The sequence below is a fragment of the Artemia franciscana genome, chromosome 17 (assembly GCF_032884065.1).
Source record: "Artemia franciscana chromosome 17, ASM3288406v1, whole genome shotgun sequence".
Taxonomy (NCBI): Eukaryota; Metazoa; Arthropoda; class Branchiopoda; order Anostraca; family Artemiidae; genus Artemia; species Artemia franciscana.
In genome coordinates, this window is record NC_088879.1 from 530,856 (window position 1) to 547,722 (window position 16,867).

Consider the following 16,867-nt stretch of genomic DNA (forward strand, 5'->3'; position numbering starts at 1 on the left):
GCTACTGCTGTGACTACTATTGCAACTATGCCAAAGGATATCAAGGGGAAATTTTCAGAGAATATTTCAGAAAATTTCTGTTTTACGGATGACTACCTCCCGTCCGTATTATGGTTCTCAAAAGGGCATATCAACAATATCTTAGGAACAGTTTCGTATGTGAAATTAAAACTTACAATGCTCGTTTTGGGGGATTTTGAACTAACCAAAAGACAATATTTGTATCATAATACTACTGCTTCTACTCCTACAACTACTACTGCTGCTACTATTATAACTACTGGTGCAACTAATACTACTAATAAATCTAAGGGCAATAAGGCGAAAATTTTGGGCAATATTGTAACTTAATTAAAATGAATCGAAACACACTATGCCCACATCGGTTATCGGTTAAGAGGACGTATCAGCAATGCTTCAGGACTTGGTGATGGTGCTAAGTTAAAAATTGCATCGTGTATCAAAATGGATGTTAGAAAAAGGTGCTATGTGCACACTTACACTAATGCTACTACTGCTACTACAACTATTGCCACTACACAAGTCGAGTCCGTTGATTTTTAATTAAAATCAAATAATTGCGGGCATCAAGTCATTCCCAACTGAAGTAGTAGACAATATTTTCATCATAATACTACGGCTTCTGCTACTACAGCTACTATTAATATTATTGCTACTAGTGCTACTGATACTTAGGCTAAGACCACTACTATTAACTCTGCTCCTACTGTTACTAGTATAGCTACTGGTACTACTAATACTACTAATAAATCTAAGGGTTGGGCACTATTTTGGGCAATATTGTAAATGTATTGAAATAGATCGAAACACACTATGCCAATATAGGTTGTCAAGAGGACGGTTCAGCAATGCTGCAGAACCTCATGATGGTGTTAAGTTAAACATTCATCGTTATTGAAGGGGATGGTGAAAAAACGGTGCCATGAGCATACTCCTACAAATGCTACTACTGCTACTACAACTATTGCCACTACACAAGTCGAGTCTGTTGATTTTTAATTAAAATCAAATAATTGTGGGCATCAAGTCATTCCTAACTGAAGTAGTAGACAATATTTTCATCATAATACTACGGCTTCTGCTACTACAGCTACTATTAATATTATTGCTACTAGTACTACTGATACTTAGGCTAAGACCACTACTATTAACTCTGCTCCTACTGTTACTAGTATAGCTACTGGTACTACTAATACTACTAATAAATCTAAGGGTTGGGCAATATTGTAAATGTATTGAAATAGATCGAAACACACTATGCCAATATAGGTTGTCAAGAGGACGTTTCAGCAATGCTGCAGAACCTCATGATGGTGTTAAGTTAAACATTTCATCGTTATTGAAGGGGATGATGAAAAAACGGTGCCATGAGCATACTCCTCCAAATGCTACTACTGCTACTACAACTATTGCCACTACACAAGTCAAGTCTGTTGATTTTTAATTAAAATCAAATAATTGTGGGCATCAAGTCATTCCTAACTGAAGTAGTAGACAATATTTTCATCATAATACTACGGCTTCTGCTACTACAGCTACTATTAATATTATTGCTACTAGTACTACTGATACTTAGGCTAAGACCACTACTATTAACTCTGCTCCTATTGTTACTAGTATAGCTACTGGTACTACTAATACTACTAATAAATCTAAGGGTTGGGCAATATTTTGGGCAATATTGTAAATGTATTGAAATAGATCGAAACACACTATGCCAATATAGGTTGTCAAGAGGACGTTTCAGCAATGCTGCAGAACCTCATGATGGTGTTAAGTTAAACATTTCATCGTTATTGAAGGGGATGGTGAAAAAACGGTGCCATGAGCATACTCCTACAATTGCTACTACTGCTACTACAACTATTGCCACTATACAAGTCGAGTCTGTTGATTTTTAATTAAAATCAAATAATTGTGGGCATCAAGTCATTCCTAACTGAAGTAGTAGACAATATTTTCATCATAATACTACGGCTTCTGCTACTACAGCTACTATTAATATTATTGCTACTAGTACTACTGGTACTTAGGCTAAGACCGCTACTATTAACTCTGCTCCTACTGTTACTAGTATAGCTACTGGTACTGCTAATACTACTAATAAATCTAAGGGTTGGGCAATATTTTGGGCAATATTGTAAATGTATTGAAATAGATCGAAACACACTATGCCAATATAGGTTGTCAAGAGGACGTTTCAGCAATGCTGCAGAGCCTCATGATGGTGTTAAGTTAAACATTTCATCGTTATTGAAGGGGATGGTGAAAAAACGGCGCCATGAGCATACTCCTACAAATGCTACTACTGCTACTACAACTATTGCCACTACACAAGTCGAGTCTGTTGATTTTTAATTAAAATCAAATAATTGTGGGCATCAAGTCATTCCTAACTGAAGTAGTAGACAATATTTTCATCATAACACTACGGCTTCTGCTACTACAGCTACTATTAATATTATTGCTACTAGTACTACTGATACTTAGGCTAAGACCACTACTATTAACTCTGCTCCTACTGTTACTAGTATAGCTACTGGTACTACTAATACTACTTATAAATCTAAGGGTTGGGCAATATTTTGGGCAATATTGTAAATGTATTGAAATAGATCGAAACATACTATGCCAATATAGGTTGTCAAGAGGACGTTTCAGCAATGCTGCAGAACCTCATGATGGTGTTAAGTTAAACATTTCATCGTGTATTGAAGGGGATGGTGAAAAAAACGGTGCCATGAGCATACTCCTACAAATGCTACTACTGCTACTACAACTATTGCTACAACAAAAGCTAAGGATATTAAGGTGAAGCTTTCAAGGGATATTTAGGGGGATCCTTAACTAAATCCAAACGAACTATTATCATATAGATTTTCAATATGGTGACAAAGCAATATCCCAATAACGGCTTACATTATTAAGTTAGACCTTTCAGGGTAAGTTTTTGGCGAATTTGAACTAGCCAGAAGACACTATGTCTGTACTTTCAATGCTACTTCAACGGTTACTGTGACTAATGACACTTAAAGACATTAAGTAGAAACTTTTAGGGGGAGTTTCAATTAAACGAAAAAACCATACGCATGAAAGTCTTAATAGGGCATATGAGGAATATCATAGGTAGCGCTGCTCTTTTATAGCAAGTAATATTATTGATATTTTAAAGGAGCTAACTTGGTTGGAAATTCAAATTTTTATTGCCCTTTTAAAGAGTCAAAAGTGATTGGAGGGCAATTAGCTTATAATTTTCCAAACACTCCGATCAAAATTTAAGATAGCTATTTAGTTCAGCATAGCTGAATTGTCTTGTAACTGAATCTCTTGGGCTATTGCCTAGGCCAACCCTCCACAGTTATGCAGTTTGCCCATTATAATTAAAAACTAAATGTTGCCTTGAGATTAAATCAAAATGTACTGTGCTAATGCTAATGGTCAATAATGTATCTCAGCTGTATCCCAAGAATGACTGAGAGTATTATGTTCAAATTTTTGGGGGTACTTCTGTTATTACTTCTGCTCTTAAAATTTAACCAAATCAAAATAGTGTAAGTGTATCCAATCTGTCAAAGAGTATAGACAGATCTTTTTGCAAATGGTATCAAGTTTTCTATTTCAGGTCAACTAGAGGAGGCATGAAACTAAATTAAACACTACTATTATTTTTTTGAGTTTTAGTTACTATTGAGCTGAGTCATGCCTTACTTATAGTAAGCTTTAGGGGGAGTTTCAATTAAACAAAAAAAACCATACGCATGAAAGTCTTAAAAGGGCATATGAGGAGTATCATAGATAGCGCTGCTCTTTTATAGCAAGTAATATCATTGATATTTTAAAGGAGCTAACTTGGCTGGAAATTCAAATTTTTATTGCCCTTTTAAAGAGTCAAAAGTGATTGGAGGGCAATTAGTTTATAATTTTCCAAACACTCCGATCAAAATTTAAGATAGCTATTTAGTTCAGCATAGCTGAATTGTCTTGTAACTGAATCTCTTGGGCTATTGCCTAGGCCAACCCTCCACAGTTATGCAGTTTGCCCATTATAATTAAAAACTAAATGTTGCCTTGAGATTAAATCAAAATGTACTGTGCTAATGCTAATGGTCAATAATGTATCTCAGCTGTATCCCAAGAATGACTGAGAGTATTATGTTCAAATTTTTGGGGGTACTTCTGTTATTACTTCTGCTCTTAAAATTTAACCAAATCAAAATAGTGTAAGTGTATCCAATCTGTCAAAGAGTATAGACAGATCTTTTTGCAAATGGTATCAAGTTTTCTATTTCAGGTCAACTAGAGGAGGCATGAAACTAAATTAAACACTACTATTATTTTTTTGAGTTTTAGTTACTATTGAGCTGAGTCATGCCTTACTTATAGTAAGCTTTAGGGGGAGTTTCAATTAAACAAAAAAACCATACGCATGAAAGTCTTAAAAGGGCATATGAGGAGTATCATAGATAGCGCTGCTCTTTTATAGCAAGTAATATCATTGATATTTTAAAGGAGCTAACTTGGCTGGAAATTCAAATTTTTATTGCCCTTTTTAAGAGTCAAAAGTGATTGGAGGGCAATTAGCTTATAATTTTCCAAACACTCCAATCAAAATTTAAGATAGCTATTTTGATCAGCATAGCTGAACGGTCTTGTAACTGTCTCTCTAGGGATATTGCGAAGATCAATCCACCACAGTTATACAAATTGTTGCCTTAAGATACAGTTAACTAAATGTTGCCTTAAGATTAAATCAAAATGCACTGTGTAAAAGCTAATTAGAAAATAAGGCAACTCAACAGCATCCCACGAACGACTGAGGGTATTATGTTTAAACTCTCGGGGCTAGTTTTATTACTACTATTACTACTGTATGCTTATATACTATATACTTGTATTTAAAAAAAAAATTCTATAAGAATGCATATTTTGGCTGGCTATTTGTATGTTGGAGAACTTTTGCAAAAATTTTAATCCTGACATAAATAGTATTTTTTTTTTTAATTCAATTTTATACCTATTTAAGTTCACCTAAACAATAAAACTTAATATTGTTCGCCAAAAATTCTATATATAGGCTACTCTTTAACAGCCAGGATACACTGACACTCTTTTTATTTAATTAAATTGTAAGAGCAGAAGTAGTTATTCTAGTAGCCCCGAAAGTTTCACCTTAATACTCTTACACGTCCTCGATGCATTGACGAGATGTCTTATTGGCAACCATACACACAATGTCTTTTAATTTAGTTTTAAAGCATGATAGGCCAATTGCATAATTGTGGGGGTCGACATGCTCAGCATCTTTTCGATTTTTAAGAATTTATATTTTAGCCCGCTATTTGTAGGCTGGAGAAAATGTTTCAACAATTTTTAGGAACATGCATGCTTTTAAAATTCTGGACACAAATAGTAGTGTTTAATTCAGTTTTATCCCTCCTCTAGTTGACCTGAAATAGAATACTTGATGCCCTTCGCAAAAAAAAAAATGTATCTATCCTCTTTGACACCTAGTATACAATTACACTCTTTTGATTATGTTAAATTTTAATATCAGAAGTAGAAATATAGTATATATTAGTAATAAAGGAGTAATATAGTATCATGAAAAGAGAAATCACCAATGCAACAGCACAAACACAAAAAAAAAGAGACAGAAGGAGAAAAGGAAGACTGTTTTCCTAAATTAGTGATTAATATAGCACTTGATACCAGCACTTGAATGAGGCCTTAACCCTACTCATCCATACAATCACATAGGTCAAACAGCATAGCCATACATAATTAATCATAAAGAATAATCCATGGACAGGCAGTCATTTCGTCAATAAGTATAAGTCGTCATTTACCAAACAATAGAAAAAATAATATAGACAAATAATTCAGAGGCAACAACCCAACACAAGGGCTCATCAGGAGAATACACTGGCCTATATAGGGTTTCAATAATAGTAACATATAGTATATAAGTATATAGTGTATAGTGTATAGTATATATAGTATGTAGTATAAGTATAAAGCATATAAGCATATAATATTAACGGTAGTAATAGAACTAACCCCGAAATTTTGAACATAATACCCTCAGTCGTTCATGGGATGCTGCTGAGATGCCTTATTTTCTAATTAGCTTTAACACAGTCATTTTGATTTAATCTTAAGGCAGCATTTAGTTTTCAAATACAATGGGCAATTTGTATAACTGTGGTGGGTTGATCTAAGCAATATCCCTAGAGAGACAGTTACAAGACCGTTCAGCTATGCTGAACAAAATAGCTATCTTAAATTTTGATTGGAAGTGTTCGGAAAATTATGAGCTAAAGAGTAGGGCTGATTGCCCTCCAATCATTTTTGACTGGGAGAGCCATATGCCCCCCTTTCCCCACAATTCATGTAACTGGTAATGATTTAAAGTTTATTTGACTGTTAAAATTGTAGCTATCTAGATGTTGTATATTTTATATCTCCTCATATTCTTTTTTGTATTAAACAAGAAAGCTGATTTAATTAACCCTGTTTTAACTTCTAGATAATATGGGTATGCATACTATGTCGAAAAAAGCAAGAACTATTAATAAAGACTGGACAATGGATACATACGGCTGGTAGCTTGCGAGGACCGGATTCCGAAGCTGGAAGTAACGCTGGAACCCCTGTTTCTACCCCAACGCCATCTTTGATAGGTGATAAAAGGCCTAGGCTGGAAAGGACAACAAGTTCTGAGAAGGAAAATAACAAACCAATGGAAAGAATGGTATTGCAAAGGACAAACAGCTTACAGGTGAGTTAAATAAACATAAAGTATTGCAAGGCTGTTGTTCTTTTTTTTTGTCTTATTTAAGCTTCAGGGTTAATTACGCTTAATTACTCAGCTCATGCATGCAATTCATGCAACAAAATTATACACCTCCAACAAAGATCTGGGGTGTTATTGTTGGGTGTAATGAACAAATGAATCAGCTCTTCAAGACGAAAACAGAAATAACAAAATAAAGGACAACAGTCATAGAATTAGAATATGAAAAGCCTGGGTATGAAAACGAATTACTTGGCAAGCAGTGAATAGAAAATAAAGCCAACATGGATAATTAAAAAGAAATAGGATGAAATAAGAGTGTCTTCCATCGTCAAAACAGAATAAATAATACTTATTACTTCCTTTTTCAATTGATGGATTTGAGAGTTGTGGGGAAGCCAGGTTTTGGCGCATTGTATTAAAAACGAATATCATACCATAGTTTTATCAGTATTTTTTACGCTTAACCTTTTTCAGATTTTTCATAAGCTTTAATGAGATTTTTTTTATTAAGCTGATTGTTAAAATACTGATTAATTGTCAACTTCGTATTAGGGTTCTTAAACTTTCGGCTGTTAGAACCATATGCGACGATACTCCATTTTCATCTCAGAAAAGTTGTTTTGTTGAAGTAGCTACAGTTACAAAACTAAATATCATAGTCATTAAACTTAATTTCTTCATTGATATGTAATTTTTCTGCTGACATGATGCTTACTATATTTTTTAAGTCAAAAGTCATAAACGGTAAATTCACATTCAATAAATATTGTTTTATTCCTAGCAGGCTTTGTGCATTTGACAGTTTTTGAAGGTCTTATAAATTAAATTGATAGTCAATTTGAATATTTAAAATAATTTACTTTTGCTGCCTGACCGACCCCCTTATCCCCCTCCCCCACCCTACATGAGACAAGTCCTAAAATAACATTCTTATGTGTTGGTATTTATAAACTAAACTAAATGGTTTTTGTAGTTCTTAAATTAAATTTTGTTGTATTGTAACCTGTCAGCGAAAATTTACGCTTTTATATTAGGGCTGTAACAGCGTTCTATCAGTTCCATTTTCCTGGAGCAGAATTTTATCTGACCACGCTTTTGGTTCTTAATAAATATTAAATGAAAAGTTTTTTATTGTAATGTTCATTAAATTAAAAAAAAGAAGGTATTTTGCAAATGAGGATGGAAGGTGAACTAGCAAGCCCCCAAATGCCCATGCTGAAGCTTAATTAATCGTATTCTGAGAAAATTTTAGGTACATCAACAGATACATTTTATTTAGCCGTATGATGTTTTGGCGACATTTTATTTTATGTCATGAAACGTGGCGACATGTTTTATTTATGTCATTTTATTTTTAAAGCAACAAGAGTCCAACATATTGGCGACATTTTATTTTATTCCAATAAACGTGGCGACATGTTTTATATATGTCATTTAGTTTTAGGGCAACGAGATTCAAACATATTGGTGACATCTTATTTTATGTCATGACACATGGTGGCATGTTTTATTTATGTCATTTACTTTTAGGGCAACGAGTATCAAACAAATTGGCGACATTTTATTTTATGTCATGAAACATGGCGACATATTTTATTTATGTCATTTTATTTTTAAAGCAACAAGAGTCCAACATATTGACGACATTATATTTTATGCCAATAAACGTGGCGACATGTTTTATTTATGTCATTTAGTTTTAGGGCAACGAGATTCAAACATATTGGCGACATCTTATTTTATGTCATGACACATGGTGACATGTTTTATTTATGTCATTTGACATGTTTTATTTATGTCATTTACTTTTAGGGCAACGAGAGTCAAACAAATTGGCGACATTTTATTTTATGTCATGAAACATGGCGACATATTTTATTTATGTCATTTTATTTTTAAAGCAACAAGAGTCCAACATATTGACGACATTATATTTTATGCCAATAAACGTGGCGACATGTTTTATTTATGTCATTTAGTTTTAGGGCAACGAGATTCAAACAAATTGGTGACATCTTATTTTATGTCATGACACATGGTGACATGTTTTATTTATGTCATTTATTTTTAGGGCAACGAGAGTCAAACAAATTGGCGACATTTTATTTTATGTCATGAAACATGGCGACATGTTTTATTTATGTCATTTATTTTTAGGGCAACGAGAGTCAGACATATTGGTGACATCTTATTTTATGGCATGAAACATGGCGACATGTTTTATTTATATCATTTATTTTTAGGGCAACGAGAGTCAAACAAATTGGCGACATTTTATTTTATATCATGAAACATGGCGACATGTTTTATTTATGTCATTTTATTTTTAGAGCAACGAGAGTACAACATATTGGCGACATTTTATTGTATTCCAAATGGCGACATATTTTATTTATGTCATTTAGTTTTAGGGCAACGAGAGTCAGACATATTGGCGACATCTTATTTTATGACATGAAACATGGCGACCTATTTTATTTATGTCATTTCATTTTTAGGGCAACGAGAGTCAAACATATTGGCGACAGCTACCACGTGAACCGAGTGATACTCACAGGTGTGTCTCACGTGGACAGCGCCGGTATTCCGCAACTAGTGAGAAACATGATTTTGATGGCCGCTCTGATCGCTCACATATCTATCAAGATCAAAATAACTATCATGAGCCACCTAGACTAGATGTAACTACAGATTTCGGCAGACGTCCATCAATTACTGAAAACAGACGAAAATTAAGTGAAAGCGAAGGAATGAGAAATGATAGTCTTAGTTCAGATCAATCAGAAAATATGAGACCCCCTCCACCGAAACCTTTTCGCCAAAGAGCAAGGGTACCAAGCCAGAATTTGATGGATACTTCAAGTAATAATATGGGCAGACGTCCTCGTAGACGAAGTCTGTCCAGTTCCGAAGAGGAATTACGCTCAACAAGCGGTGGAACCAGCTGTGACGATTATGAAGTTGAAAGTGAATCTGTTAGTGAAAAAGGTATTGGGTCAAAATGTTGAATAAAAATAATTAATTTATTAATTAATTAAATTCATGAATCAAGTTTAATTTAAAAAGTAAACTTAATTCTTTGGAGACTGTAAATACTCTAAACGAAATTAATTTATTATTTAACTAATTTAAATTAACATTCTACAGGGCTAGTAGTCTTTTTAGTGAACAGAATTGATCTGAAAACAGAAGAAAAATTCAAATGCTTGTTCTCTACATCTTTTTTTGTCGTACTTTTGGATTAATTTTGTAAGAGGTTTCGCATGACAATTTTCAAGCTCCAAGCCATTGTAAAAAATAAAAACTTTCCAAAATATTGTTAAAATATAACTCCAAACGAAGTAACTCGTACTTTTTCAAAAAGAAATATTTTTAAATATTTTGCAGTATGTTCTGGTGTTGCGAACCCACCTTTTAAAATTAACATTAACTTTGAAATATTTTTTAATATATTGATGTATTATTTGTATTTATAACAAATAGCTAAGGTGATAAAACAGTGTCAGTTCTGGCCTTTCTTGTACCAGGAGCAAGGTCTTGATTATCCCCCCCCCCGTGTCCCTCAAAATTTCTGGGCTAAACTTTAACAAAATTTTCAAATAATATAATTTTGCCAACCGTGCCCTCTATTTCATGTTAATAGAAATAAAACTACAAGTTATACCCATTATATTATTTATTTAAAATTCAGCATACCTAAAATTTCTGCTTCAGAGACGGGTGCCCCCCTTCTGTCTCCCCTCAACAACCACTTCTTACTAATTTAGTTAAAGCCCTCTCACAAGAAGTTAATGATTTTAATATAGTTGTGTTGATGAAATGGCGGTGGTGACACATAACGTAAAGTAAGAAAGCTCTGAATAAGACCCTTGGGCCAGTTTCGTATGGGGCAATAAAAAACAAATCATCGTGGTAAAAATGAATAAAAAACCCTCTCGTGGGAAGTTGAAAGTTTCAATTTACGGGATACTCATAAAAACGTAAAATAAGTCGGCTCTAATAAGACCGTGAAACCAGTTTTCACACAGGGCAATATATTAGGGGGTTCATCCCCTCATCGATACTTGGCTCTTTACACTAAAGTATTTTTAGTACTTTAAAAAATTGTATTCATTCTAATTAAACGGCCTTTATGATTCATGCGTCATTCTTAAACAATTGGAACCAAATTTAAATTTTGGCTCGGAGAGCGTGAAGGGGTGAACCCGCTCATATACGTAATAATTTATGTTTGTCTTAAGTTAAATCACTTTCCGTTTAAAGCAACGTATATGATCTTTTTGAGCCTTCAGCAAAATAAAAGGCAAAATAATAACATCAAACGGTTCTACTTGGAAAATGAAGCCAGTATGTAACTAAAGCCATGTAGGCTTTATTGGCGTTGTCGGGATTATAATTATCTGGTAAATCATTTTAAGACTTGGGTGTGGGCACGGGATTTAATAGCTTCAGTGAGGCAGCCATACAGTAACTAAAAAAGAGACCAAGAAATAATTTACTTTTTATTGGAATCTAATCCAATTTTTTGGATTAGAATCTAATTTTTTTTTTTTTTTTTTTTTTTTTTTTTTTTTTTAAGAGTACCAACCACCTAAAGAATTTTGTTCTTCTGAGAAATAGCAACTTCTTAGGTGTGGAGGAACACATTTTTCTAGGGGTAAAACCCTTGAGAGAGCGCCAAGTTCTAACGAAATATGCAGAACTGGACCTTATACGAATAATATTGAAAAGTTTGAAGACAGTTGTAACAGCTTTAAGATTTCGTTCAAAAAAATATCAGTAACCTAATTTTGCATTGTTTGTATGTTTTCAAGATCAAAGGACATCTAAATTAAAACAATTTTTGCTCCGAGGAAAATTGTTTAAAAAATAGAAAGTTTTAGGAACACATTTTCATCAGTGTCGCAACATAGAACCATTAAAATCAATAACCAGAATAAATTAGTTAATTTTGACAATACTTTCGTCCATAAGAATTCAGTCATTAACAATATCTGGATTTTCAAAGTCATCTAAACATGCACTAAAAATCTACACCCTCTTGATCTGCTTGGTTTCCTATATTCTTAGGTTTTATTTTTCTGATTTTAAGCCATGTTCTTTTTTTTTAATTTGGCACCAACTATTACCAAAACCCGCTTAGTTACAAATGGAGAGCTTATCCATTAAAAACTGAATCGCCTTTTTTTTTAAAAATTTTAAGATATGTATAATTGTGTGACTTTCCATTTAACATTTCATATCATCAGGTGTTCATTTTAGTTGTCCTTGGTACTTTTTAATTTTATAAATGGTGGGAAAATTTCATTATTCCACTGGGGAAGAGAAATTGGTAGAAGAAGTGAATGCTCAAACTACCAAGGAATAACTTTTCGCTATGGTCCTGAGTTTTATTTTTATCCAATTATCACCAAAATTTTAGCTGCCGTATCTGACTAATATTCGGAAAAAGAAATAACCTTTGAAATCTTTTTGGCGGAACTTTTTTGTAAGCCCCCCCCGAAAAATAATCTTTTTCAACTCAACCCACTACCACGTGAAGACAAATTTTGAATACGGCCCTGTTGTCCTTCCACATCAGGAATTAATATTGATTCAAATCCCATCAAAGATGACAAATTTAATCCAAGCAAACTTAAACTTATTTAAAGTTAGAAAGGAGACTCTACACCCCACTGTATAATGCGAAATGATGTCGCGTAGATGAATAAAAAACAAAAATACTATGTCGCTGCTAGTCAATAATAAAAACAAAGTCAATTTATGCATTCAAAAATTAAACAAGATCTTTATTATTATTATTATTATTATTTCGTCTTTCTTTTAGGCGAAGTTGAAAATTCGAGTGATAAATCGTGGAAGCAGGAAGACAATGTGACTTCTCGAGTTAAGAACTTAGTGTCGGTGAGTGTTTTTTTGTCTTTTCAAAACAGGCCGTTTTTTTCAATTAACGTCCTTATTGTCATTCCGAAGAACAATTGATGCACGCTGTACATTTTTCAATTTTGGTTTTTATTTTCATAAAGAGCTAGATTTCCATGCTCCTTCTGAGACGATAATTTTATAGGATCTACTTTTGGATTTACATCACTTAATAGTGGCTATACATTCTTTCCTAGACCCTGATAGAGGTCCTGTGCGTTTCAGGTCGTTCTAGGCCGTTCTACAGTTGTCTTCCGATAAAAAATTCTCTAAATGGTATTTTACTTTAAAACAGAATTTGAAATGTTGCTGAGAGAGAGCTTTTGACCGAAAAGATATAACTGATCGACAGAAGGTGAAACTTGTTCTCGTCAGTTAACTAACATTAGCTAATTTAACACTTTCTTGAACCTCGTCATCGAGGATCATTCTCACACTACATGCATTTTTTACGTCACTTAATGAGTTACAAACCTGATCGTTCAGGACTTGTGTAGAATTATTCATTTCGGAGCTCAAGGGAGACGAGCGTAATTTCACGGGTGGCACGGGAGAAAGGATTCGCAACTGATTTAACTGCAACATTAGTGTGCCAACAGTTGCAGTTTTTTCGTCAATTAAGTTCTGGCGGTTACGTATATCAGATTGGATTCGTGGGTATTTCGTAATGGTAATAGTTCATTTTGGATAGCTGAGCGTTGATTCTCAGGAACGGAAAATATGTTAGTTAAGGCTGAGATTTCACTAACATGTTCAGAACAATTCGTGCATGGAGTTTTATCCTCACTGCTGGGCCTAGTTACTGTCTTGGTTTGGGGATTATAAGTCCTTGGTGTGACTATGGGTGTATTTTTGACAAAGAATCTAGGGCTCGCTTGTGGCGTAACTTCGTACGGAGTGTTCATACCGCCAGTAATTGAAGGTGAAGTTGGGAAGTCACAATTTAAGCACAACCAAACCGGTAGTTTCTCTCTTGCTCCAAGTGTGATCCTTGCACACTTAGCATGCCACCATTGACTGTATTTGGTGTACTGCACCGTCCCACTAGTTTCTGGGCATTTACATTCAGGACAGTAATATTTAGGCGTAATTAACTTGGAAAGACTAGGTGATGTGCACTACGCTGATAGGGAGGAGGGCTTACCTCCAACCCGTCTTCGCCCGGGGTCAAAACCACAGAAATTCTCTACCTGCTGTACGGAGGTTCAATATCCAAAATATGATCCGTCATATTTATAAACCAAAATTATAGATTAGGTATGCAAATGTCAAACAACACCACTGCGCGTAAATAAAATAGAATTCGAACAGCACCTCTCCACCCGCAAGTCAGATGAACACTGCTTCCCCAGCGAAAAATCCGGGGTGATCAGTACCCAACTAGTGACGACAAAAACAAATAAGGAAAAGGGAGCACTGCTTTCCATGAGAGAAATCTGGGGTGTTGCAGCAACCAGCTAGCGATTACAAAAAAGTAGAGAAAAGGGAGCACTGCTTTCCATGAGAGAAATCTGGGGTGTTGCAGCAACCAGCTAGCGATTACAAAAAAGTAGAGAAAAGGGAGCACTGCTTTCCATGAGAGAAATCTGGGGTGTTGCAGCAACCAGCTAGCGATTACAAAAAAGTAGAGAAAAGGGAGCACTGCTTTCCATGAGAGAAATCTGGGGTGTTGCAGCAACCAGCTTGCGATTACGAAAAAAGTAGAGAAAAGGGAGCACTGCTTTCCATGAGAGAAATCTGGGGTGTTGCAGCAACCAGCTAGCGATTACAAAAAAGTAGAGAAAATGGAGCACTGCTTTCCATGAGAGAAATCTGGGGTGTTGCAGCAACCAGTTAGCGATTACAAAAAAGTAGAGAAAAGGGAGCACTGCTTTCCATGAGAGAAATCTGGGGTGTTGCAGCAACCAGCTAGCGATTACAAAAAAGTAGAGAAAAGGGAGCACTGCTTTCCATGAGAGAAATCTGGGGTGTTGCAGCAACCAGCTTGCGATTACAAAAAAAGTAGAGAAAATGGAGCACTGCTTTCCATGAGAGAAATCTGGGGTGTTGCAGCAACCAGCTAGCGATTACAAAAAAGTAGAGAAAAGGGAGCACTGCTTTCCATGAGAGAAATCTGGGGTGTTGCAGCAACCAGCTAGCGATTACAAAAAAGTAGAGAAAATGGAGCACTGCTTTCCATGAGAGAAATCTGGGGTGTTGCAGCAACCAGCTAGCGATTACAAAAAAGTAGAGAAAAAGGAGCGAAAGATATATTTTTCTTATTACTGAAAATGGAGCACTGTAATACTAGTATGAGGAGTTTCTGGTTATTTGATTCCAATGTTTGTTAGTAAAACTCTAAAATCCTTACGGACTCTCACTGTTGCTGATTGCAAGAAGAAAATCCAATTAAGTTACTCTAAAATTGTTGCTAACCGAGGAAGATACAATAGAAAGTCTCTTGCTAAATTATATTCTGTTTTTACAGACCATTCGGTTTTGTTTCTTTCCGGTATTTACCCTATTTTTTATAAAAAAGATATCAGTTCAATTCGTTCTTATTATTTCCGATTTTCCCGTTTTCTATTGTATCTACCTCCATGGTATAGGAATAGGAGCCTCATATCTATTTATAGTTTCCCGGATATTGGGTCGAAGCTCACAGAGCTTGCTGGCAAAATGCCCCAGTCTACTTATAAGTATCTGCCCGCCCACGGAGGCCTTACTTGTTTGCTTTAGTTTCTTGTTTTTTGTGTTTTGTGTAGTGTTTGTTTTGTTTCTTTTATTGATACTCCGCTTTGATTTTTGTAGCGGGTCAAAAATAAATTATTATTAATGGTGCAGTTTTCATTTTGATCACGTGACTCTTCAAGGGGTTTCTAGCTATGTTTTTAAATTCTAATAGGTTTGTTTTCGCAATCAAATCTTGCGGTCATGGTTAATTGAAATAATATTTAACATTCTGTATCAGCTTCCAATAGGGATTCTTTTCCGCTTAACAGTTTTTTTTTAGAACGCGTTTTAAATTTTTTGTTACAATAGGCTAGAGTTCGTTCGTTATACGTAATTGCTGGGCCTGCAGGCTAACTAATGTTCATTCTTGCAATGCAATTTCTAATTCATATTGGTGTATAAATTGTCTTCCTTTGTAAATTATCAAAAATTTGGTAACTTTCCTCTGAAGCATATCATACAAAATTATCACTGTACAAAACTCCCTCAAAACTCCAAGTGCCTCTCTCCTCAACACTGGCCATTATCACTTATTGAGTGTCAATTCCTGTTTTGACCAGGTCTAGTCCAGCAAATAAACTATATTGGCTGTTGTAATTTATATCCTTCATTCACAGTGTCTGTAAGTCATAAGTTAATGTCTAGTATCCATCTCTTAAATTTTTATCTCTTAAGGTCTATCACTAAGAAACTTATTATACAAAGCACATCTCTCTTATACCAAGCTTAAACCTTTTTCACCAACGTTCCTAGTCATTTTTCAACATATATGCTTGAAACACCTTCTGATGTTTCAAAAACTATTTTTTCAAAGTAGTTCGTCCATACCCAAAGTCTAAACTCTCTGATTTCATATCCCATTTTGGAATATTTTTAACCAAGAACTTAACTTCTTAGTTATATGTTAAGCCGTAGTTCTTTTAGAATTTGAACATTAAGTCATTTCAAAAGATTACCATCTTCATTTAGTTTCTTTTAAATTCTATATTTTCATTTTACCATAGAAGGAAAATACTTCCAGCATGTGAAGTGACATAACAAAGGGAAACTTTCTCTTTGTAAATAAAGACAATAAGATTATAATGAAATCTACTATCCTAGTGTGTACAGTTCAAATTCTAGAAGTCTTTGGGATTCTTTTTTTTGTATAAGGCTTAAAAAAATTGTTTGGCCCGTCAAATCTTTCAGAAATATTTGGTTAACTTTTTCACCCCAATATCCAACCTAATTACACAGACCACTAGACGAGCTTCTGAACAATGTCTTTTCAAATTGCTAGTTTGTTTTGTGAGCAACTTAGCTATATTAAAAATCCTGAAAAACATATCAGTTGATATTATTAATGTAGAAAAAACTTATATTTCTTCCTTCACGATTAGGACTCCATTCCTGACGGGATAATTGGCATTGACCAAC

General features: G+C 34.5%; 1 protein-coding gene across 4 annotated transcripts in view; it reads left to right on the plus strand.

Annotated features, from left to right (window-relative positions):
- LOC136037653 (regulating synaptic membrane exocytosis protein 1-like) overlaps positions 1 to 16,867 on the plus strand; it is a 371,730-nt gene that overhangs the window by 92,902 nt on the left and 261,961 nt on the right. For all 4 annotated transcript variants that reach the window (XR_010620002.1, XM_065720373.1, XM_065720374.1 and 1 more), the window contains exons 4-6: positions 6,548 to 6,799; positions 9,316 to 9,805; positions 12,645 to 12,721. Coding sequence is in view for 3 of the 4 variants with exons in the window: in XM_065720373.1 (XP_065576445.1) it covers positions 6,548 to 6,799; positions 9,316 to 9,805; positions 12,645 to 12,721 (819 nt within the window). In the remaining variant the exon portion in view is untranslated. The remainder of the gene's footprint in view (positions 1 to 6,547; positions 6,800 to 9,315; positions 9,806 to 12,644; positions 12,722 to 16,867) is intronic.